At 39.6% G+C, this 25,584-nt stretch overlaps 1 protein-coding gene across 2 annotated transcripts in view; it reads right to left on the bottom strand.

Annotated features, from left to right (window-relative positions):
* Positions 1 to 1,247: 1,247 nt before the first annotated feature.
* ZNF365 (zinc finger protein 365) overlaps positions 1,248 to 25,584 on the bottom strand; it is a 28,161-nt gene continuing 3,824 nt past the window's right edge. Inside the window, exons 3-5 of one of the 2 annotated variants that reach the window (XM_001165752.5) lie at positions 15,107 to 15,287; positions 4,921 to 4,958; positions 1,248 to 4,170 (exon numbers count right to left, since the gene is read on the bottom strand). In XM_001165752.5, the coding sequence (XP_001165752.1) occupies positions 3,909 to 4,170; positions 4,921 to 4,958; positions 15,107 to 15,287 (481 nt within the window). In that variant the 3' untranslated portion in view covers positions 1,248 to 3,908. Of the gene's footprint in view, positions 4,171 to 4,916; positions 4,959 to 15,106; positions 15,288 to 25,584 lie in introns of both variants that reach the window. The other variant, XM_009458532.5, reaches the window with a different exon arrangement.

Below are 25,584 nucleotides of genomic sequence, written 5' to 3'. Positions count from 1 at the left end.
TACAGGTTTGAACTGAGTGGGTCCAGTTCTTTTTTTTTTTCTTTTTTTTGAGACGGAGTCTCACTCTGTCACCCAGGCTGGAGTGCAGTGGCGCGATCTCAGCTCACTGCAAGCTCTGCTTCCCGGGTTCACGTCATTCTCCTGCCTCAGCCTCCTGAGTAGCTGGGACTACAGGCGCCCGCCACTGCGCCCGGCTAATTTTTTGTATTTTTAGTAGAGACAGGGTTTCATCATGTTAGCCAGGATGGTCTCGATCTCCTGACCTCGTGATCCGCCCGCCTCGGCCTCCCAAAGTGCTGGGATTACAGGTGTGAGCCACCGCACCCGGCGGGTCCAGTTCCATCCTGATTTTTTCTGCCACCAAAGGTAGCAAGACAAACCCTTCCTCCTCCTCTTCCTCCTCAGCCCACCCAACGTGAAGACAATGACGATGAAGACCTCTATGATGATCCACTTCCACTTAATGAATATAACTGTATCTTCTCTTCCTTATGATTTTCTTACTAACATGTCCTTTTCTCTAGTTTGATTGTAAGAATACGGTAGATAATACATTTAACATACAAAATATGTGTTAACTGTGTTATCAGTAGGGCTTCTGGTCAACAGTAGGCTATCAGTAGTTAAGTTTTTGAGCAGTCAAAAGTTACTCATGTATTTTGAATTACGCAGGAGTCGATGTCCCTAACCCTTGCACTGTTCAAGGGTCAACTGTAAGTGCAGACTAAGGTCACCTCCTGAATAACTCTCACAGCTCCTAAACAAATGGAGTCCCCTAAATTTTCCTGATTTCATGGTTCTTAAAAGAACAATGGCTAATTCCACCAGACACATACTTCTCTCTGTTATCTATTCTGATCACTCTCTGGGCTTTGCAATGTCTTGGATGTATAGCATATACAGGCTGGGATATATACTGTGAAATCTGTTTATGAATTGCTAAGAGATGACAAGTTTAAAAATACAGTGTAGGAAAATTACTCATGGTTGTGGAGGAAGATGGGGAAAAGTGCCAAATGGGCTTTTAATGAAGCTGTCTCAGTGTGAACATATGTAAAAATAACTTTTAGATATAGGAATTATGATGAACAAAAATGATCTAGCTAAGTTAAGAAAACCTATAGGTACACAAGATCCTGGTGATTATATGTATGATGAACAGCTTATTCATGAAGGACCATTTTGTTTCCTGTTAGTGGATCAACATACTTGGCTCCCCAAAAAACACTCCAACTAGACAAAACATATCAACACATTAGTCAGAAATATAGCTTTATTATCATAATATTTCATAATCTAAAAACTTCTTTAATTCTGGAACAGAATATTCCAACTTCTGTACAACTGACTGGCCCTGCAGAATACTGGAAAACAATGTCTAAGCAACTTGAACCTTGCAGATAAGAATCTGTAACCTAGTTTGGGAAAAAGGGAAAAAGCAAGAAAAACGGTTCAAAGGAAGATTTCTTCCCCACAAGACAAATAAAATTAAATCTACTCTCCATTTTAACCTTGAACATAGTTTCCCAGAAACTTTGGTGATTTCTTCAAAAAAGCAACCGCCTTAACTCTAAGGTCAACTGCCCATGTGGACAAAGAAAATATTTAAAAATAAGACACAAACAGGACACAGTACTTAGCTCAGGCCATGGTGTGTTAAGTGGAGTATGCTTCTGAGTATGCCATCTCCCATGTTTTGATACTAAATTTATGTCTCTAAGGAGGCACAACATACATGACACATGTCTTTATATGGGGTCAAAATTTAGTGGGAACTTAAAAAAAACATTTTAATATAATAAACAAATCTCAAAATAATTTGTCTTGTGAAATGTAGAGTAGGATGACATTATGGTACTTTCTGAAGATCATGGGGTACCACTGTCAAAGAGAGTTGCCATGCCCTCTATGTTAGATGAAAATCCAAAATGTCAGTTACTTTAAATAAAACAGAAACAAGTTGTCATTGCACACACATTACGGGACAAAGAGCATGCAATACAACTAACAAGTCATGTTTTTAGTATGTAAAAGGCTAAGGTGCAATCATGGTATAAGCATCAATAATAAATAACTTTAGAGGGGGAAGTTAATTCTCCAAATAAATAATAATTATAACATTACAATTTTTACAATGTTAGCCTAAACAGTGATATTCACAGCAATGTTTTTGCCCACTTGGCAGCTGCTTATATATCACATGAATGATCTACCCCCCCATAAACTGAAAGTCAAAGTGAAGATTCAAGAACATTTTCATTATGGTAGGTTCAAAATGTTTGTATAATGATAAGTTACACTTTTCAATTGACTGGCATTTTAAGCAACTGCTTTATTTCCTATTTTTAATGCGCTGCTAATTTGATGCTTATTGCAGTAACAATCATAATTCTGCCAATGTTAATTACGTTACAGTTTTGATTTTTTAAATAAGAGAATTCAGTTTACATGAACAAACATATATAGTTTAAAAACCACCCACCACAAACACACACTTTCTCCATGAGTATTTAAAAATAAATTATTAATATACTTAACATATGTATTTTGTATGTGTTATATATATGTATATATGTATATATTTGTGGACAAAATTATTCCTGTTTTCAGAAGAATGTCAGCACTTGTAAACTCTGCATGAGACCTGATGATATTGCTAAATTTAAGGAAAAAATAACATGGAAATTCATTCTTGAGGAAAATCATACAGCAGGAAATTCTTAACAGCTCTTTGTGGAAACAAAAGCCATTTTAGGGAGGGAAGGAGGGGAAGACAGTGTCAGATTCTGGCTCCTACATGCATTGTTTATTTCAGAAATTACTTTAGAATGCAACATAGAGTGAACACTCCAGATACTTGGTTGAAAGATACCTGAAGCCTTAACAGGGCACAGAAGCAGCAGGAGGCGAAGTGAACCACCCAGTGGAAAAGTTAAGCCAGCGAAGAGAAAGTCATGCCCATAGCAGAGAGAGAGAGGGCCACTGACACTGTCCGGGAAGCAGGTCTTAGGAAAGGGCTTGGCGACACCCGCAGTGCTTCCAGGATGGTCACGATGCACCAAGCGTGCAGTCCACTGTCATTCCAACCACCTAGCCACCGAGCCCATGCTGGGTGCTAATCAAAAGAGGATTTTACTTCGCTCCCCAGCCATATCCACAGAAGCAGCTATTAAGATAGAGGCTGGCAGCATGGTCTGTGGGTGCAGAATACTCAGCCAAAGAAGACGGCAGAGGTGTACCAAAATCTGAATAAACATGCATCTAGGCCACCAAAAAACCTCAATCAAACAAACGAACTGAAAGACACCCTGTCGGAATGAGAACTGAAGTCTGACTGAACGAGTCCCTTGAGCAACCCAGAAATTGAAATCTTGATTAACCAGAATACTCGGGGAATGGGAATCCTTATTTTGGAGGCTTTCAAATTAGCTGAGGGGAAGGTTATACACAAACACAAATATTTTCATTTTACTGCTATTAACAGAACTTTACACTCCCATTCCTTGCCTCACACTTTGGAGAGCAGTGGGCACAGATGAATTTTCCCCCTAGGCCTGACATTTTGTGTGGCCTTGGTCCTGAAAATTAATGACCACTGCATAGAAGCCCAGATGCCAAGATTACTGGAGACTGGGCCAGTTACTTTAGATGTTAGAGCTTTAAGATTGATTTAATTTTTTTATTCTTTCTGTAATTTGCAAGCTTCTAAAAGGGGGTTATAATAAAATTCTGGTTCACTAAGATTCCCATTTGCTAAGCTCTGGTTAATCGAGGTGCTTGCCTGTGTTATGCCCTTGGCTTTTCCAATGTGTCTTACTATGGAATGTTTCCAGAAAGACATTACTGTTGGCCCCTGGAACAACGTTCCCCAAAGCCCAGCGATGATTGGTCCAGCACCACCCACCCTTTTAGATGATGTTCACAATGGCTGTTGGCTTTTTTTTAGCCATTTTGGGCCTGATGTTGCCTTTGCGGCCAAACCCCAGGAGCTCCCCTTTCTTCGGAGGTCTGCAGAGGTCTCTTGAGGACTCAGCCTGTTCGTGAATGGCCTTGGCAGGCTGCATGCTGGCTCTGTCATCCTTGGCCTTTTTCAGGTGGTTCCTTCCCTTTGGGTGGAAATGGGCTTTGAGATCAGGGTGGTTACACACCGAATGCGGGTGCCCTCGGCTTCTACAGAGGGTTGGAGGGGGGAGTGGAGAAGAGATGAGCAGAAAGAAAGATTTCTTTAAAACCTTAAAAGAATAATTACTCATGGCACAATCTCTCCTACATGCTACAGTGGTGATAATGCTACCACAAAGGAAAATCATAATATGAGTATTTTTCTTCCAAAAATTCCTGTGGTCGCCATGAAATGATCACATGGTACTAAATTCCCAGGGAGATATTACTAGTCCTATTTACAGTGATAAGACTGAGGTACAGAAAGTGTTAATGACTACCCTGAATAATACAGACAGTTGGTCTATGGAGAAGATGGGACCAGAACTCATGTCTCTTGACTTGTTAAGTGACGACTAGCAGACTCAGACAAATTCACTGCATAGATGTTGTAAAGCATATGACTGCCAGGATGAATTTACATAAACAATGTAGTACATGAACTACATTAATAGTACTATAGAGTTATTATGACCACACTATACCTCAATAAGAGAAAGTTATACTATATAATACTCTAAAAATATTCCTCCAGAGCCATCATAGTGGCATATACTAATAGACAAGTAGGATATTGAAAGGTCACATCAACTTTTCACAAAGTTAGATACACATGCAGGTCAGTTTTCACTTAAGCCTCCCAAAGCCATTTATAATATAGATATCATATAAAATAGATATGATCTCATATAAAATGCAACAGGAAAACATACAATACAAACATTATCAAATGGCGCAAGTATAAACATACATACATACAGGCATTTGGGCTTCCTATTTGAGGAGATGTCTGTAAGCTGAAGGAAAACAAATAAGAAAAAATGTTACTGCATTTGAGGACTGGATTTGGTTTTTAAAATATTTCTTATACTTTCTAAAAACTGCATTCCCATTAAGGGAGTCAGTGACTGCTACTGGTAGCATGACCTGCAGCACCATCCATTGCATCAGTGAACAAGAACATCTCATGCTCAGCCTTTGCTTGCTTACTCCAGGAGCCTCTGTGGGCACTTGTTCTGAGATTTCTGAGAAGTCTATGTCAGCAGATCTCAAAAATCTCAAACACGCAAAAGAGCCTCCCAGTAGAGCAACATTTGAAGAAATATGTTTCCAAATACTGGAATGCCCTGGCATCCTCATAGCTTAGTTCCCACTTATAAGTGAGAATATAAGATACTTGGTTTTCCATTCCTGAGTTACTTCACTTAGAATAATGGCCTCCAGCTCCAACCAATTTGCTGCAAAGACCATTATTTCATTCCATTTTATGGCTGAGTAGTATTCCATGGTTCACATATACCACATTTTCTTTATCCACTCGTTGGTTGATGGGCACTTAGGCTGATTCCATATTTTTGCAGTTGCAAATTGTGCTGCTATAAACATGTGTGTGCATGTGTCTTTCTCATATAATTTACTTCTTTTCCTTTGGGTAGATAGCCAGTAGAGGGATTGCTGGATCGAACAGTAGTTCTACTTTTAGTTATTCAAGGAGTGGGGTGACGGATAAAAGACAACATATTGGTATAATGCACACTGCTCACATGATGGCTGCACCAAAATCTCAGAAATCACCACTAAAGAATTTATTCGTGTAACCAAAAGCCACCTGTTCCCCCCAAAACCATTGAAATAAAATAAATACATAAAATTTGAAAACTTGAAATGATCCGCCATGATTTCTTGATTGATTCAGGCTGTATTTGCAGGTAATCTATAGCTGTGGCCAGTCACAATGTATCAACTAAGGGGAACACTGACATAAAAGGTTTCTTGCCTATAATACATCATTCCTAAAATGAGAGAATATGAAGAACAACCCCACAACTGTCCCTGAGGCTGTGTCTATCATTGAGATGATTTCCCACTCCTAATAACTCATGCAATAAAATATCTGCATGCACTTTTGTGGCTGGGCTTGAAATATTCTCATCTGCAGAATAAATTGATAATTATCATTTTGTGATAGAGATGTCACCATCCAGTGTATAGGCAGTGTATTTCCATCCTCCTGATCCTGATCTTCCTCATGTAGTTTTCACTAGAATAAGTGGTGTCACATTAGCAGGCAGACCAACAGAAGAAGAGAAACGACAAATAAAATATGGAGAAAAGGCCACCTTGGTATTTGGGCCAGTGTGGCCAAGATATATGTCCCTGCTGTACTAAAATGATCTGAAAACCCAAGCTCAGCCTAACAGGATCACTGCCTGCATTCTTCTGTCTGCAGCAAGCCGCAAAGGAAGTTCCTTAAAAAAAAAAAGGAGGCTCATGTCATGAGGAGACAAGATAGGATTCTTGTGTTCTGTCTTTTGACACAATCAGAACTCAGCAATATTTTAAGCCTGCTCATGCAGGCTAGGTTTGGCTTCAGATTAGTAAATTGTAACAGAAAAAGGCACCATTCTCACATGAGGTCCCAAAGATTATGCAACATACAAAGAAGGTGGGACAGATGGCTCTGGCAAACGCCAGGCTGGTAGCTTCTGGGGAACCAAAGGCACTGGCATCAACTTTCTCTACCCCACCATCACCAATATGTATTTCTCAGCTGGGCTCCCTCAGTGAACTTCAGTCAATGTATAAATTGTAAAAATAAACAAGGTTTTTCTTCCTTTAAATCTTTCCTCCTTATTGTTTTTTTTATTATTAGAGCATAACAAAATGTGTTCACTTTACCGTTTGTATGTATGTAAGTGGCAGTTTAATGATTTGTTGCATACATTTGTATACATACTGCTCTTTGGAATTTTATGCAAAATTGAGAGAGAGAGAGAGAGAGAGAGAACAAATACATGTGTGTGTATGTTTCTGTCCCTGAGAAAAAGGCTAACAGTGTTATCACATATTCAAAGTGATCTCTGACTTCAAAAATGTTTTTAGAACTCCAACCTTAGTGACTATGAATGTCACTAATGGGCCCTGCTGGGACCTCAAGAAATGAAAGGACTTTACTGTGTCTTACCAAGAGGGAAATGCATGATAAAGATGAGTAAAGATGGGTCATGAAGCTCACACATATAAAAGTACTATAAATTGTGCATGTCTAGATGTCACACACCAGATCAAATACTGACCACAGAACAGGCAGAATTAACCCTCACAGCAGCCCTAGGAGGTAAGCATCATCATTCCAATTTTACAGATATGGAAGCTAAGGCAGCAGAGTTAAGTAACTGATTTGAAGCCTCAGTGCTTTACCAGTATTCGGGCTGGGCTTCAAATCCAAGTTAGCAGACTCCAAGCCTGAGCAAGCCTTCACTCTGTACTGTATTCTTAAAAACTATGTGTTCATGTACATACATATAATAACAAAGAAGTATGTACACAATAAATTAAGTGGAATCAATGGCTGGACTAGAATTCCTCCAAAGATCCTATAAATGATGAGGTTTGGGGTGGAGGCCGGGGCTTATCATCACAGCCACCACAGAATTTCCTCTGCTCCCCCCATGAACACAAGAGGCCACTGTTCCTCCTGGCCCCTTTGGCGTCAGGCAGATGGAAAACCTTTTCCCACTTAGCCCATCTACCTACTTCCATTTTCTCCTAGTCCAACACTTTTGTCTTCTTTTTGATTAGGGAAAGAAGGATGTTAAGATGAGGATCAAAAGAGCCTTTGATCAAGGTCCCAGGTTGGAAAAATATAAATAGCCTTGTACTAAAAGCCAACCTAAGTACAGGTTTGACTAACTCTTATCCAAAATGCTTGGGACCAGAAGTGCTTCAGATTTAGAATTTCAGAATATTTGCATTCTACTTACCAGTTCAGCAACCCTAATCCAGAAATATGAAAACCGAAATGCTCCAACGAGCATTTCCTTTGAGCATGACCCTGGAGCACTCAAAATGTTTTGGATTTTGGAGCATTTAGAATGTCAGATTTGGCCTGGTGCAGTGGCTCATGCCTGCAATCCCAGCACTTAAGGAGGCCGACGTGGGCAGATCACCTGAAGTCAGGAGTTCGAGACCAGCCTGGCCCATATGGTGAAACCCCAGTCTCTACTAAAAATACAAAAAAAAAAAAAAAAAAGCCAGGTGTGGTGGTGGGTGCCTGTAATCCCAGCCACTCGGGAGGCTGAGGCAGGAGAATCGCTTGAACCAGGGAGGCAGAGGTTGCAGTGAGCCATGATCATGCCATTGCACTCCAGCCTGGGCAACAAGAGTGCCTCGAAAAAAGAAAAAAAAAAAAAAAAGAGTGTCAGAGTTTTGGAATAGGGATGCTCACCCTGTAATATACATTCACCTATAAAATAAGAAGCCACATCTTTGATATCATCAAACTGCCAAATCTGTGCCCAGGATATCATCAAAGTGCCAAATCTGCCCAGGGTATCTGTGGCTATAGAGACAAAGAATAACTCAGATGCTCTTAACAAAGAAAGTTTTGAATAATATCTTTGGCCCAGCTTAGTGAAGATATACAGAGCCCAGAAACCCACGCTTCTGAAGCCTCAGCCACACCGAGGACAGCTTCTTGCCCCAGTGCACTGCAGAATAAGCCGAAGATTCTGACTCTACTCCCCACTCTCTCCCTCTTTCTTGCATACCTGAGCTCCCTCCTTTAGAACAATTAGGAATACCATCCCCAGCCCGGATCTCACTCTCTCCACTAAGGCTGCACTACAAAAACAGTGTAGATCCTCATCTCCCTTCTTATAACCACCTTAGTTCCCTCCCTCTCTTCTCTTCCCTCTTTTTCTCATTACCACCTCTAGAGAGCAGTGAAATTCCTAGATTGATATGTAAGTTGCTTGTTTCTAAGGTGACTTATAGCATTAAAGAATCTTCTGTGCTATGGAAAAATTTCCTTCCCCTTCCATTTAGTGTCTTTGCTGAAATAATGTTTTGGCATCTGTATCTTTCCCTCAATTCCCTTGAGCATTTATGTTCTTGTTCACCTGGCTGATTTCTAAAAATATAATGTGCTTACTCAGATATTTTATCTCTATGCTCTGAAAAATGGTGCCGAATTAGACACAAAGTGACCTACTATCCCATCTGTCAAAATCACTCACACAACTGCTCAAATGGAAGGTCATGGGACAGCTTGGATAATCTTATTTTAAGTGTTGCATTTATGTCCTGCAGGTTGCTAAATCAGGACTAGCAGTAATTCATTTAACACATATTTACTGGGGTGCAGAACTTACTGGTACTGAGGAAACTGCTCTCAGTGAGGAGGGGGACACAATTACTGATTAAACAAATGAATATAATTTTACATAGTGCTAACTACTGCAGCCTGAATATCCCTAACCCAAACACCCAAAATCCGAAAGCTCCAAAATGTGAAACTTTTTGAGAGCCAACATGACCCTCCAGGGAGATACTCACACTGGAGCATTTTGGATTTCTGATTTTGGATTAGGAATGCTGAACCAGTAAGCTGAATGCAAGTATTTCAAACTCTAAAAAAATCTAAAATCTGAAACATTTCTGGTCCCAAGCATTTCGGATAAAGTATACTCAACCTGTATGACAATGAAACACACTGTTATAAGGAAAAATGGTCTACAGGGTCTGCAGACTGTGTCATAATGTGGCTGACTATGGTTCAAAGCAGAATTTACTATACAAGGAAACAAGGGGAAACCACATCTGCCTAATCCTTTCAGAAATCACATACCTCATTCTTGGTCTTCCTAGGGCAACGTATCCTCCCTCCAACCCTCAAACAGTTCCCTCACCACAGCCTGATCATTGCCCCACTCATACACAGCTCTCGTCTGTAAATTTCTTGCTATATTCTAACTGTACTTTATTTTATTTGAATTAGTCCATTTTTCCTTCGGTAGAGCAAGTCCATGAAGGTAGATCATATCATATTTGGAATACAGAAGGTACAAACATAAATATTTATTAATTTCCCACCATTTGTGTATGTATATATGTATGTGTACATTTTTGTGCATGTATTTATGTGTGTATATGCATGCATGTACATGTATATGTACATTTGTGTGTGGCACACACAAATACACAGTCATATACTAAAAAACAATGTTTCAGTCAACGACAGACTGCATATACGAGGGTGTTCCCATAATATTATAATAAAGCTGAAAAGTTCCTATCACCAAGTGACACCATAGCTGTTATAATGTCGTAGCACAATGAATTGTTTGTGGTGATGCTGGTGTAAACAAATCTACTGTGCTGCCAGTCACATAGAAGTATGGCACATACAATCATGTACAGAGCATAATACTTGATAATGACAATAAACGACTATGCTACTGGTTTGTGTATTTACTATATTATACTTTTAATCTTTCTAATTTAGAGTGTACCTGTTCTATAAAAATAAAATGTTATCTGTAAAACAGCCTCAGGCAGGTCCTTCAGGAAGTATTCCAAAAGAAGGTGTTGTGACCATAGGAGATGACAGCTCAGTACACGCTATAGCCTCTGAAGACCTTCCAGTGGGAAAAGATGTGAACAGGAATATTGATAATCCTGGCTCTGTGTGTATTTGTGTCTTAGATTTTAACCACCAAAAAAAAAAAAGCTTAACAGAAAAATTAAAAAATGTAAAAACAGAAAAAAAGCTTATTGAATAAAGCACATAAAGAAAATATTATTGTACTTCTCTGGTATAAAAATAAGCACATAGGGCCAGGTGCGGTGGCTCACGCCTGTAATCCCAGCACTTTGGGAGGCCGAGACGGGCGGATCACCTGAGGTCAGGAGTTCCAGACCAGCCTGGTCAACGTGGTGAAACCCCGTCTCTATTAAAAATACAAAAAATTAGCTGGGCATGGTGGCAGGTGCCTGTAATCCCAGCTACTCAGGAGGCTGAGGCAGGAGAATCACTTGAACCCGAGAGGTGGAGGTTGCAGTGAGCCAAGATCACGCCACTGCACTCTAGCCTGGCAACAGAGCAAGACTCCGTCTCAAAAACAAACAAACAAACAAACAAACAAAAGGCACATAGACCAATGGAACAGAATAGAGAACACAGAAATAAAGCCAAATACTTAACAACCAACTGATCTTCGACAAGGCAAACAGAAACATAAAGTGGGGAAAGGCCACCCTATTCAACAAATGGTGCTGGCATAATTGGCAAGCCACGTGTAGAAGAATGAAACTGGATCTTCATCTCTCACCTTATACTAAAATCAACTCAAGATGGATCAAGGTCTTAAATCTAAGACCTGAAACCATAAAAATTCTAGAAGATAACGTCAGAAAAGCCCTTCTAGACAATGGCTTAGGCAAAGACTTCATGACCAAGAACCCAAAAGCAAATGCAACAAAAACAAAGATAAATAGATGAGACTTAAACTAAAAAGCTTCTGCACAGCAAAAGAAATAATCAGCAGAGTATACAGACAACCCACCGAGTGGGAGAAAATCTTCGTAATTTATACATCTGATAAAGGACTAATATCCAGAATCTACAAGGAACTCAAACAAATTAGCAAGAAAAAAACAATCCCATCAGAAGTAGACTAAGGACAGGAATAGACAGTTCTCAAAAGAAGATATACAAATGGCCAACAAACATATGAAAAAATGCTCGACATTACTAATGATCAGGGAAATGCAAATCAAAACCACAATGTGATACCACCTTGCTCCTGCAAGAATGGCCATAATAAAAAAGTTTTTAAATAGATGTTGGCAGAGATGTGGCGAAAAGGGAACGAACACTTTCATACTGCTGGTGGGAATGTAAACTAGTACAACCACTATGGAAAACAGTGTGGAGATTTCTTAAATAACTAAAAGTAGAACTACCATTTGATCCAGTAATCCCACTACTGGGTATCTACCCAGAGGAAAAGAAGTGATTACATGAAAAAGATAATTGCATACACATTTACAGCAGGACAATTTGCAATTGAAAAAATACTGAACCAGCCCAAATGCCCATGCCCATTAATCAATGAGTGGATAAAGAAATTGTGGTTTATATATACTGTGGAATACCACTCAGCCATAATAAGGAAAGAAAGAATGACATTCTCAGCAACGTGGATGGAACTGGAGACCATTATTCTAAGTGAGGTAACTCAGGAATGGAAAACCAACATTGTATGTTCTCACTCATAAGTGGGAGCTAAGCTATGAGAATGCAAAGGCTTAAGAATGATACAATGGACTTTGAGGACTCGGGGGAGGGGGTGGAGGAGGAAAGGATGGGAGGGGTGTGAGAGATAAAAGACTACAAACTGGGTACAGTGTACACTGCTTGGGTGATGGGTGCACCAAAATCTCAGTAATCACCACTAAAGAACTTATTCATGTAACCAAACACCACCTGTTCCCCCAAAACCAATGGAAATCAAAAATTAAAAATTAAAAAAATTTAAAAAAGAAAATATTGTTGTACTTCTATATAATGTTTGTGTTTTAAGCTGCTATTACAAAAGAGTCAAAAGGTTAAAAAATAATTTAAAAGTCTATAAGGTAAAAAAGTTACAGTAAGCTAAGGTTAATTTATTATTGAGAGAAAAGTTTTAAACAAATTTAGTGTAGCCTAAGTGTACAGTGTTCATAAAGTCTACAGTAGTGTACAGTAATGTCACATTCACTCACCAGACACTCACTGACTCACCCAGAGCAAATTCCAATCCTGCAAGCTCCATTCATGGTAAATGCCCTATACAGCTAATACTATTTCTTACCTTTTCTAAATATCATATTTTTACTGTACCTTCTCTTCTTCTCTATCTGTTTCGATACATAAATACTTATCATTGTGTTCCAATCACCTACAGTATTCAGTACAGTAACATGCTGTACAGGTTTATAGCCTGGGAGTAATAGGCCATATACCATATACTCTAGGCATGTGGTGGGCTATACCATGTAGGTTTGTGTAAATACACTCTATGATGTTCACACAATGACAAAATTGCCCAACCACACATTTCTCAGAATGTGTCACATTGTAAAGCGACACAACTGGATATAATTTTGCATGTACACATCTAACTAGAAGAGCCAAAATGCTACCCAACTTTTGATTACATTATTTGGCATGATGAGAAATAATGACTGGCTATGTCTCTTTAAAAAATGTTCAACTTTCAAGCCAAAAAAATAAACTAAGCAAAAAAGGTGAGCAAGAACAATTTTAAAAGAGAGAATGAATGGGCTTCCTTACTTCCTCCTTGCCTTCCATTGTTTTCTCTCTTTAAGATTCCTCTTGGCTGAGTATCGGAAGATTTCATACATTTCTTAGCTCTGGATGACTTATAATTCTAAATATGAAAGTGTCAATGCTACATTTTAATTTTAGAATTCCTAGCCATCAAAGTCAGGTGATGCTCACATAAGTTAAGAGGCCAAAACAACTTGGAAAGCACTGAATCCAACCCCTTCATTTTACAGAGGCCCAGGAAGACTAACTATCTTGCCCAGTCAGAAGCAGAGTAAGAATAAACCGGAAGCCAGGCATTTTCAGGCCTTTTCACCTCACATCTGGGCACCATAACCTCATGCCCCAACCCTCTCTTAAGAGGGCAGGATGAAAGAAGACAGCAGAAAGAGGCTCAGATAGTCCCTCCAGCCACAGCTAGTCAAGGCTGGACACTCTCATGGTTTCCCAAGGAGGAGACGGAGGGGGATCAAAGTGTGGTGTGACTTCCCCCTCAGAAGCATTTCACGTAGAAGACCACAGACATCCACCCAGAAAATAATAAATATGTTACATGGATGAGACTTCTTTGAATATAGCGCCTGAAACCTCACAGATGTAACACACTTCCTTCCAGTCTCTTTTTGTTCTGGAAAGTTCTGGGGCTTATATCACTGAGCTGCGCTAAGGCCAAGTGTACATGATTACAACAAGCACCAGGTAGGATTTCTTCATTTCTTTCCGTCCTTCCTCCCTTCCTCTCTGCTGTTCCTTCTTTTATCCACCTGTCTTTCATTTCATTCCTTCTTCTGGACAATTAGTTTTCTTATTTAATCATGTTGCCTTTTCACCCTGGCTTCCAGAAAGCTCTAAGTAAACTTTTAAATCAACCAATAGCAACCTTGCTAATCTTTTGATCGGCATAAATGTTGCCTATTTTCTTTTCCTTATAATAGAGCCCATTTGCTGCAGGGGTGGAAGCAGTAAAAAAAAAAAAACTTTTAAAATCTGCTAGGAAGGAGGTAAGCATAAATAAAGTTCAATAAGTAATGAAAATGTTATAAATAAACCGCTTTGGGGTATCCAAAATATTTCCTTGGTTTTGTTGTAGGAAACCGTAGACAGGGCAAATATGACCACCCACCCCCGTCCCCCGCCAACCTAAAGTATGGTTATTTGTACCTCCCTCCGCCCTCCAACGAGACCAAGGGAATCCTGATCAAGCCACCTATGAGAACCTGGATCTTTATCCACATCCAGGGATCTCATCTGGGCTTTAGGTGTTTCTTAAACTCCTGAAACTATATGCAAAACTGTATGCAGGAATCTACCCTAGAACTATCATCTGTGAATCTTTCAGTCTTTTTGAAAATCTATATGAAGAATTTTAACCTATAGAGACTGTTGAACAGTGCTTGCCCCCCATTAAGGAAAAAAATGTGTATGTGGTTTGATCTTACTTTACTGAATTTCGTAAGATTCTCTTGAAGAGCTCCAAAACATGATAATAACTTCTGAGCTACTTGAACATCAAAATTGAAATGAATGATTTCTTTGGATACTTCAAACTCTTCTATTTTACAAATTTAAAATATATATATTTCTACCAACTCAGCATGATGTGGAGTGGGAGGGTGAAGAGCGACTGGAAACGGCACATGCAGCATTTACCTTATTTCCAGGCATCCTGGACTCCCCAGTAACATTTCCACAATACAGGCATGGCCCAGGCAGTGCTCTCAAATGATGTCTAGAGAGTCCCTGCAAGTCACCCAGCTCCCTTTTCTCTGTCCTCAGCCCATTCTCACCAACCACAGGGACCTTACACTTGGTGGCTGGCCCGGGGTGACTCACCACGTGCCCGCTGAGATCACGGACAAAGCCAGAGGCCTGCTGGCTCTGATAGTACTCGAGCTGCTTCTCCGCCAGTTCTACCCGCTGTAACAGATTCTCAATAAAGTCCTGGAGCCGGGCTTTCCCTTGAACCTCCTTCTCAGCTGCCGCTTCCAGGAAATGGTTGAATGTGACAACTTCTCTGCAAGGCAAAAATGTCAGAACACAAAATGGAAATATGAGGCAAGGAATTCACTCATTCAACACATATTTATTGAGTGCCTACTATTTGTCAGTTAACACCCTAGGCAGTACTCCATGGCAATGACAAGAGAGGTAATCACCTCTTTGTGATTACATTTACAGACTGTATTTTAGTAGAGGAAGATAGTCACTATAAAACAAACAAATAAATATATGTCAGATGGTCATAAGTGCTAAGAAAATTGAAACTGGGTGCAAGGGGACAGTGACAGAGGAAGGAAAGGAGTGAATAATATTTTAAAAAGCAAAGTTAGAAACGACCTTTTGAATGGGGTGACATTTGAACAGAGACCTGTGGAAGAAGCCATGCAGGTGTTTAGGAAGAGCAAACCAGGGACAGCAGATGGGTCTGAGGTACAGCAAGGGGGTCTACATGGAGGAGGGAGCCAGGTAGGACCTCACAGGTCACTGTGAGACTTCTGGTTTTATTACAAATGAGATGGGAAACCATTGGATGTATTGCTTTTAAGACAAGCTCTGACTTGGATTTTTAAAGTCTGGCGATTGAGAGAGAAAACTCTACAGGGAGAGAAAGTATAGGAGCAAGAGGCCAAGCTGAGCACCAAAACAGCCCATCAAATGAGTCATCTTGTCCAACAGTATATTTTTTAGCTTAGAGCTTAGAACAAAACAGCCCATACAGCTACCACGAGGTCAACCCAAAGACCACGGGAAAACTATTCTAATGCTGACATAAGAGAAGCAATGCATGGGTTGCCCTCCCCTAAGAAGCTGAGCAAAATACTTCAACTACTCCTTTATCTACATAATTCACAAGTAGATTACAAATCCAGAAAAATTCTAATAACTTTATTACCATCTTATATTTTGCTTTCATTTTTAATGGAAATATGAAAATAGTATTTTTTCTGATTTATAAATGAGCTCTTTATTTAAAAAATTCAAATAACCCATTAGAAATATAAAAAAGGAAAGATCACCTGAAACTCCATTATCCTGAGACCACCACCATTATCTTGGTAGCCATCCTCATGAACATCAAACTCATCCCCAAACACACCCACCCAAGCACACATACACGGTTTTCCTTCTTTCCTACCTTGCTCTCAACTCTCAATTCCCCTCTCTCCACACCCTCTTTCCCAGGCCAAGGACCCAGTAATCACCACTATGAATAGTTGTATATTGCCAGAGTTCTCTCTACCCTATTGTCTTCACTTAATAAGAAGCCATGAATATCCTTTTAGTCATCACCCTTGTATGTTCTGCCAGTCCCAGTGGAGCTAATGAGTTCCATAATTTTACTGTCCATTGGGTAGTATTTCCTTTACATGTCTCCAAAATCTCTCTCGGTCTTCAAGGAATGGCCTCTCACTGTTTTTGCCATGTTCAACTTACACAAGATTCTAAAGACTCTACTTTCTGTCCTTTCAGGCTGTTTCAATTTTGATTCGTGAATGCTAATTTTTGTTTATCCAACCTCATTCAGTTGTTCTAGACAGTTAATTAAATTCATTGGCTTCTCTGCATCTTCTCAATCTCCACTTGATCTTTATTTTCCACTGAGCTCTGTAATTCTCTTGGGAGTAGAACTTCAGGGAAGTCTGGCTCAGGAAGTCAGAGTTTTACATAAGATCTTTGAAAATAGCTGGTAGTGACTTCCAGCTCTTTTCTTCTGTACTAATAGTCAGTGTGCCACTTTTACAATTAGTCATGATTTTTCTCTCACAAATACATTACACCACACATGGCCATACTGAAACTTTTCTGACACTTCCTATAGAATCACACATCCTTACAAAACTTTGGGAATTACATATGTATAGAAACAGACAACAGGCTGGCTCTAATAATGATTCACTGAAAGAAATGCTAGTGATACCAGCCCCTGCTTTCTAGTTTCCCATCCAGGATCAAACATAAACCCTAATTCCATAATAATTCCATCATCTTTCAGTAGCTAAGAAATATCCACAAACAAGAAATAAGAGTCCTTCTGGAAAAGAATTTTTTTCATCATCAAGTTTCAAGTTTATTTCCAGATGTTTCCATATTAGCCCTCAATAGAAGATGTGTACTTTTCAAGGTCTTCATTATTCAGGCCATGAACACAAGCCAATTTTTAAGCTCTACCGTCATTCACTTTGATCTGCTTCCTACATGAGCCACAAACTTTAACTAGCAGCAAACGAGTGGCGGGCCCATGTGAATGCATCCCCAGCCCTTTCATGGTTCTTGCTTATGGTTTAGGTCCTTTGGGATGGAGTATTCTGGAAATACACCACAGGAAAATGGTTACTACTTCTTTTCAATTCATTTGGAGTCTGAGAATCCAAATTTCTACAAGCCTGTTGTAGAGATTTCCTGCGAGATATTCAGGATAACTGAATGATGCAACTGTCTCCAAACTGTACTTATAGGGCAAACAACCAAAAGTTTAAAAAAAAAGTACCATTTTTAAAAATTCATTTCGGTCAATATTTCCTATATCTTATTATGGAAATGGTTCACATATATTAAGGAAAATATAAAAATTGACCTTTTGGAGGATTCAACTGGGCAGGGACAGAATCAGCTTTTGTTCTCTGTTCTAAGTCCAGCACTCAACACATTTGTGTTTGACACACAATATTGAATAAGTATTTGTTGTAATTAATGTTTATAAAGGACAAGGAAGAAACTAAAAATGACCCAAAATCCCACTACTCAGAAGCAACTACTGTCAATATCCAGTATATTTATTCCTGTCTTTTATCTCTGTGCACATTTACCATTCCAGGGCTTTCATGCTATACAGTCTAGCATATGCGAAGACAGCAACATTTGATGGCTTAATCTCAGGGGATTAGCATCACAAATGCAAGAGAACAAATTTGAATGCAACACCTTTTATGATTGTGGCTGTATTTTTAAATCACATATTTTGCCACTGTTTCTACATGAAACTTTTAAAAATTAATATTAATGCTGACATTAATTTTTAATATTAATTTTAATACGCTCCTGGAATGTTATGCCATGTTACAGAAAAGAAGGATCTTTTTTCTAACTTCTCTCAACCAATTATCTTGTGCCCTGAAGCTGAGAAGTTAATACCTTCTGTATTTTTCAACCAACCTGGCACAAACTGCTAACCTAATTTCACTTTGTAGATGTATTACATCAACTAGGGTGGAAAAAAACAGTTAAAACAAGCTTGATGGTATACTATGATTTTGTTTTAAAAGACAGGTTAAACACAAGAGAAAGACTGGAGAAGTTCATCATACTGAGATTGTGTAGGGTATCTTTGTTAGATGAAAAAGGTATCAAAACCAAGTGACTAATTGTGGAATATCATGTGTGTACATCTCAGATCCACCTTTCATTCACATCCTGTTCAGTCTGGATGAATATCCAGAACCACCTCTTATTTCCCCAAAGAATCTTGAGGTTTTTCTGAATGGAAAAGAAAAGGGGTTAAACACATTGCATTTGTAACCTCTTTCATAATTACACTCCAAACAATAAAATATCCATTCAAAGTGCAAGATAGACCAATAGATTTCAACGTAAGAAAGTACAAAATGTTCACTGATATGGTTTCAGATCCCACATTGCAATGACTCTTTAAGAAACTACCAACTGTCACATTTGGCACAGCATCAAAGCAAAATATCCATGATTATCTGAGAAGGCTATTAAAATACCCCTCCATTTCCTACTACGTATCTGTGGGAGACTAGATTTTCTTCATCTGTTTCAACCAAAACAACGAATTTGCAACAGACTGAATGTGGAACTACCAAAGTCCAGCTGCCTTCTATGAAGCCACACATAAACTTTTAAAACAGTACCGCTCTTTTCACTAAATTATTTTTGGGAAAACAGTTATTTTTCATAAAAATATGTTATTTACGTTAGCATATAATGGATACATGTAGTGAGAGAGTCAAACAATGAAAGAAGGAAATACTGAAATAAACACATAATTACAAAGCTAGTTAAAAGTGACTAAGAAGAAGAATAATATGATGCTATCGGACAGAACAGTAGAAGACTTGTGTGGTTTTATTTCTGGTTCTCAACCCTGTGACTCAGAATACAGTGTGAAAGCTGGAAGGCCAGATGAGAAGATAAGGGCCAACCTGAGTGAAACTCAATCAGGGTGTGGGTGCAGACCAGTGTTGGGGAAATTTAACTGGTTCTAAGCCACTTCTGGCCCCATCTTCGACTTCTTCTTTATTAAATTTTAAAAAAAAAGGCCAAATATTATTAAATCAGAGGTTTTAGGCTTCAGTAGAAAACATGCTTATTTAAAGCAATATTTGACACTAAAAAAAAAAAATACCAGTACAATATAAGAAACTGACCTTGAAGCTCATTATTACACAGAATGATTTCCAGATCTGGAAATCTGTCAGATTGATAGGTATCCAGAAACCAACACAGTAGAAGGGGAGCAATGAGGGAAAAAGCCCTTTCCAGAGAGCCAAACCTTCAGTTATATCCATTCACACATGCATTCATTAATTTACAGGATGACCATATGGTCTGAAAAATAGATAATATTATTTCATTTTTTACAGATGGAATCCTCTCAGTTACTTCTTCTGAGATGGGTTAAAGACAGGTTAATTCAGAAAAATCAAAGACATGCTATCATGTGACCAATACACCCTAGAAGCATGTGCAGAGATTAATGGAAATATGCATTCACGCACTGTGGTGCTCACTGCAATTTTGCACACGCATTGAACTATGCATTTTAATGAACGACAACACGTTGATCCTATCATGTATTATAATCTACTATCAACAAACCATTTCTTATGTCTATTTTAACTTCCTTCATTTTTGCACTGAGCCACACTTACTTTTGGATATGCTGTTCTCTCTGCCAGGGTCATCCCTCCTCCTCTTCCCAAGCCCCCACAATTAATTATCAATTAACTATTCCTCTAACCTCAGACTCTCTTGCCAGGGAGTATTCTCAGACACATGCCCAGGTGTACATGACATGGCCTACTGTGTTTTCCACAGAAGTTTGTACCTTATCACCATGCACATCACAATGAACCAGTGTGCCATTTCTCCATTTGACCATAAAATCAGTGAGTTCAGGGACCTTGTGTGCTCCTTCACTGTCTGCAAGTACCCCCTGTACCTAACCTGAGCCCAGCACACAATACAGGATTGATGCATTTCTGCTGAATGCATGAAATGTGCAACTATATCTCTACTTGAAAATCATTAACCAACACAGAGATCCTTAAGTTTCTTTTTTCCTTTTTCCAGACAAGTACTGGGGCATAAAACCAATGAGTAACCTATGGGTACCTCCCACAGGAGTAGGGGGTGGGATCTAAAACTGATGCCTCTCTTCTATTCTTAAACACTTTAACATCAGCTTCTCCTCCCAAAGGCAAAGCTCTACCAAGTTATTTAAATTTCATTTTACATGACTGATTTATGAACCTCTTCAGAGGAATATGAAATGGTAAAAATACCTCCAGCTAAAAATAGTCTAGCTATTGATCACAGAGCACCTCAGACAGACCATAACGTCAACCACAAGGCAAATCCCAAAGCAGGAGTTGACCACCTCTGAGCACAGGGAGCTTGGCTGCAAACCCATAGCATGGAGTCGGCTCCTGCGCTCTCTTTGCGGCACCACAGGCCTGAATCTGCAACAACTGCATGTCTTGAGGCATGGCCCATCTCTACTCTTGCTGGCCCTTAACGCTAATGAGAAAATCAAACTATTCTCATTGGTTGTAAGTTGACCAATACTATATTCTGAGTCCCAAGGGCCTAGAGTGGGGATGTGATAGGAGGCAGGGGAGTGGAGAAAAGAGAATATGCAGAGATAGAAATTGAAAACTTTCCTGGGTTTCCGAATTTTACCATGTGCCAACCCTGAGAGGATATGCTTGACACCTCATTTATTCTATATGAGTTTCTAAGTCTGCAAGGAACACATCCTGAAAAGAGAGGACCCCATTTATATGCACGAACCAACAATGTGGAACAAACAGACCCTTCTCCACCCCGCTGACCTCTATATCCAATGTGATTTTTTCTTGGCCTGCTTCCTAGCTATGAATCAGTCTGGACACTACATTGCCTAGTCACTGCTTTAGCTGATCAAAAAATGGGAATGAATTAAATGGCAAGAGGATTTGGTTGTGCAAAGCAAGTTACCAAATCAGATTTGCCTTTTAAAGGCCAGCATTCCAAGGTCAGCTCTGGATAAAAACCTAAATGGGCATTACCTAGCTCAGGCCACCCCCTCTATGTCTCTTTTGTCATACACCCTAATGACCTGTTTAATGTCAAATTTCCCTTCTTGTTTATAAAGTCCATGAAGGCAGGAACTGGACGCATTTGGTTTACCATCCCATGGTCGGAACCTAGATCAGTATCTGCCGCTCAGCAAACACTCAATAAACATTTGTCTTCTGCATGGCTTTAGGCTGGAACGAGGCAAATGATGAAGGACAAAGGGAAACAGATTCTACATGTCACTGCCTGCAAGGGAGTAGGATGGAAATTAGAGATGGAATCACAAAGAGTCCTCTCATTGTGATCAAAGCCTAGCAGTGGCAAAAGCCCTACCCCGATTAAGCAAGGACATCTGAGAGTCAAGTGAAAAGCCCTGGGCTGGGTGTTCTGGAAGCTTAATATCATGACCACACTGATGATGCCACCCTTCCCCTGCCTCCCAACACCTCAGATGCCAGCTGACATTTTCTTTAATCACATCAGAAAAATAAATGATGTCACCATGGCAGCCCTCTCAAAATAGCAAAGAAGCAAGCCCATCCAAAATGGGCCACATTCAGTATTACATAAGTCTTGACGCTTTGGGGAAAAAAAAAAAATCACATTTTCAGGAGTCTGGCTGGGACACAGTGAACTAATGGAAAAAACACTCAGCAGAGAGACAGGGAAATTGGATTCCAGGTTCAGCTTTGCTACTAAATCTCTATCCTTGGGCAAGTCATTCCCCTGCTCTAGGCCTTATTTTCTGCATGTATAAAATGAGTGTGTTATCCTGCAGGAAACAGGGGCAACCTTCGGGTTCTCAAATCAGAAATCACCTGGTCTACTCAGGGGCCATCTCTAGCAGCCCTCCCTGCCGCCCCTTCAAGGTCACTCTCTTCTGGCCATCAATGCAAATTCTGCCTTTCCTCCTCATTTCCTCAGTGTGGCCTCTCCACACATAAAAATCTGTTCTCTAATGTATTACCAACTTGAAACTGTGGCTTATATTGAGGCACTTCTCAAAACTCCCCTTGCATGTTCCTGAGTATCCCTTATCCTTCCTATACAGAACACAAACACCTTAGGGAAAGACAGCAAGCATTTTATGTTCCCCCCCACACACCTCACACAGCACTGGGCACATTACAGATGTTCAATCAGGACTTTTCAAAACATCTTGCAGAAAAGTGTATATGTAAATTTTGTATTACTTTTATTATACTCAAATTTTCCAGACCCCACAGGACCAACTCAGCCAGCAAACTAGCTACTAAGTCCATCCTTTCTTGTTAAGGGATACCTTAAAGCAAGGTTTCCAGGATTGATTTACCTGATTACAGGCAGCACTACCCACCAGCTCTGAATACTCTTCAATAAGTAAATACCTGTTTCACTAGAACTTTTAAAATCACACTGACTTTGTCAAGACAATGAGCAACTTCTTTCTTGGGTTTGCACTCCAAAACCTACAGATACCTTCTACAGGTTTACAATGAGACTGACCAGTACAAAAGTGCAAAATAGTTGACCCCTGAACAATGCAGGGATTAGGTGGACCAATCTCCTATGCAGTTGAAAATCCAAGTATAACTTTTGACTCTCCAAACACTTAACTCCTAATAGCCTACTGCTAACCAGAAGCCTTACTGATAACATAAACAAATGATTAACACAGATTTTGTATATTACATGTATTACATATCTGTATTCTTAAAGTAAGCTAAAGAAAATGTTATTAAGATAATCATAAGGAAAATATATTTACTTCTCATTAAATGGAAATGGATCATTGTAAAGGAGGAGGAGAAACAGAAGGGTTGGTCTTGCTGTCTCATTGATGGCACAGACAATAAAACCTCTTCGTTTAAGTGGAACTGCATAGTTCAAACCTGAGTCATTCAAGAGTCAAGTGTATTCTCAATTCAAACAACCTCCTCTGCTATGAGTATATGTACAACTTCTACAGTCTGGCTGATTCAGCCTATAGATGGCCTCAGGGCAGAAGCAGCCTTTGGGTCTTTTATTTTAACTTGAAAGAAAGGATTTTAAAAGTTGAAGGAAAAGATCCATAAGCAAAAGAAGCTTATGTGAATTTTAAATAATAGATGTTTGCTTTTTTAAAAACCAAATCTACTATCTGTGTTTCAAAGGGTCCCCGGAGTTTAAGTCAATTGTGAATGAGATGGTTAACAACCTACTTTCTCTCACAAATGGGCCTAGGGAGCTCATGTGGAAGTGTTTGGCAGGGGAGCACAACTCCTGGTATGGTCCTTGGCAAAATACGGTCTTCCCTTATCTGAAAGGCCAACTTTTTGGTGGAAGGAACAGCTCTCTGAGGTGGTGGTTAGGATGGAAGATGCACCCACCACCCAGCCAGGCAGATGCAGTCAAATCAACCCAGTATTAACAGTGTGACAGGTGGGCAGCTCCCTCTGCATCCCCATTCAGAGGGCAGGGGTGCGGGGGTGGGGAGGCCAGACGCTGCAGACACTAAGGGTGCTGTCCACAGTCCCATTCTTAGACCAAGAGCTCCAGTGTCCTCCCTGGAAACAAGACTCTTTCAGTCCCACTTTATGTACAGAAAGAGTGATTATTTGAGGCCTGAATACAGAAACTGATGGGACTGGCCCAAATGAACGTTTTAAAAAAAAAAAAGACTTTGTTTATGTTTAAAAGTTTAAGGCAATTTCACTGTGCTTTCATTTAAAACACTTTGTTTTCTTTTTTTAAAAATATCATTGCTTTTTTCTATTATTCCAGAAATGACATACAAAAATCACCTTGTGGCTGGGTACCGTGGCTTACAACTATAATCGCAGCACTTTGGGAGGCCAAGACCAGTAGATCACCTGAGGTCAGAAGTTCGAGACCAGCCTGGCCAACATGGCGAAACCCCGTCTCTACTAAAAATACAAAAAAATAGCTGGGTGCAGTGGTGGGCACCTGTAACCCCAGCTACTTGGGAGGCTGAGGCAGGAGAATTGCTTGAACCCAGGAGGCAGACGTTGCAGTGAGCTGAGGTCATGCCATTGCACTCCAGCCTGGGTGACAAAGTGAGACTCTGTCTCAAAAAAAAAAAAAAAAATCAACTCGTAATTTATCCTCAGGCATACTCACAAAAATGTGAACAAACATGTACAAGGATAATAACCAAGGCACTATTTCTAATACTAGGAAAATGGAATAAAACTATATATTCATCAATAACAAACTGGTTAAATGCATCATGATGCATCCATACCATGGAATACTACACAACAGTCAAAAAGAGTAGTATAGTTCTGTACTTAGTAAACAAAAGATGCCTGAAACCTATTATATTAAAAACAAAAACAATTCAGCGTGCAATTGGCAGAACAGTATGTGTCACAATTTCATTTAGAAAAATGGAATCTGTGTGTGTACGATTGCAGGCACACAGGAAAGGTCTGGAAGGACATTTACGGAACTTAACAGTGGCTGTCTCTGAAGGATAGTATAGGATGTGCTTGGATTGGAGAGGCTACTTTTACACATATAATTCTCTCCTATTCAAGTTTTTCCGGTTTTAACATGTCTTAGTTTTTCAGTTGGTGCTCAGGTGGCAGCCTTGGATTAACCATAACATGTAACTGACCCATGCATAGCCCACTTTTATTTAGAAAGATATTTTTAACAATTAAGCATTCTTGAACCCATCACTCCAGGCAACTACTACCCCAGATCTCATGTTCATTATTACTCGTGTAATTAATTAGTAAAATACAACAAATAAATAAGTTCAAAAAATTAATTTGGTTGCCTTTTAAACTCACTGCTCTTGAATGAAGCAAAAATTTTCGAATTTAATTCTAGGCCTTTCTTTACACATAGAGTAACCACATCTGTCCTTTTTTCAACAGCACAGTGCGGGTCACTCTGGTGGCCATTAACGGGTCTAGACACTAACTTCCCACCAGGAAACACCAGAAACCAAAAGGGAAACATTTTTCATTAGAGATTATTTCCCTAGGAGCAAAGTAAGTCAGAGGCTGATTCAAATCCATCCT

The sequence above is a fragment of the Pan troglodytes genome, chromosome 8, assembly GCF_028858775.2.
Source record: "Pan troglodytes isolate AG18354 chromosome 8, NHGRI_mPanTro3-v2.0_pri, whole genome shotgun sequence".
Lineage (NCBI taxonomy): Eukaryota > Metazoa > Chordata > Mammalia > Primates > Hominidae > Pan > Pan troglodytes.
The sequence above is the reverse complement of the archived record's forward strand: the minus strand, read 5'-3'. Positions and strand labels throughout refer to the sequence as shown.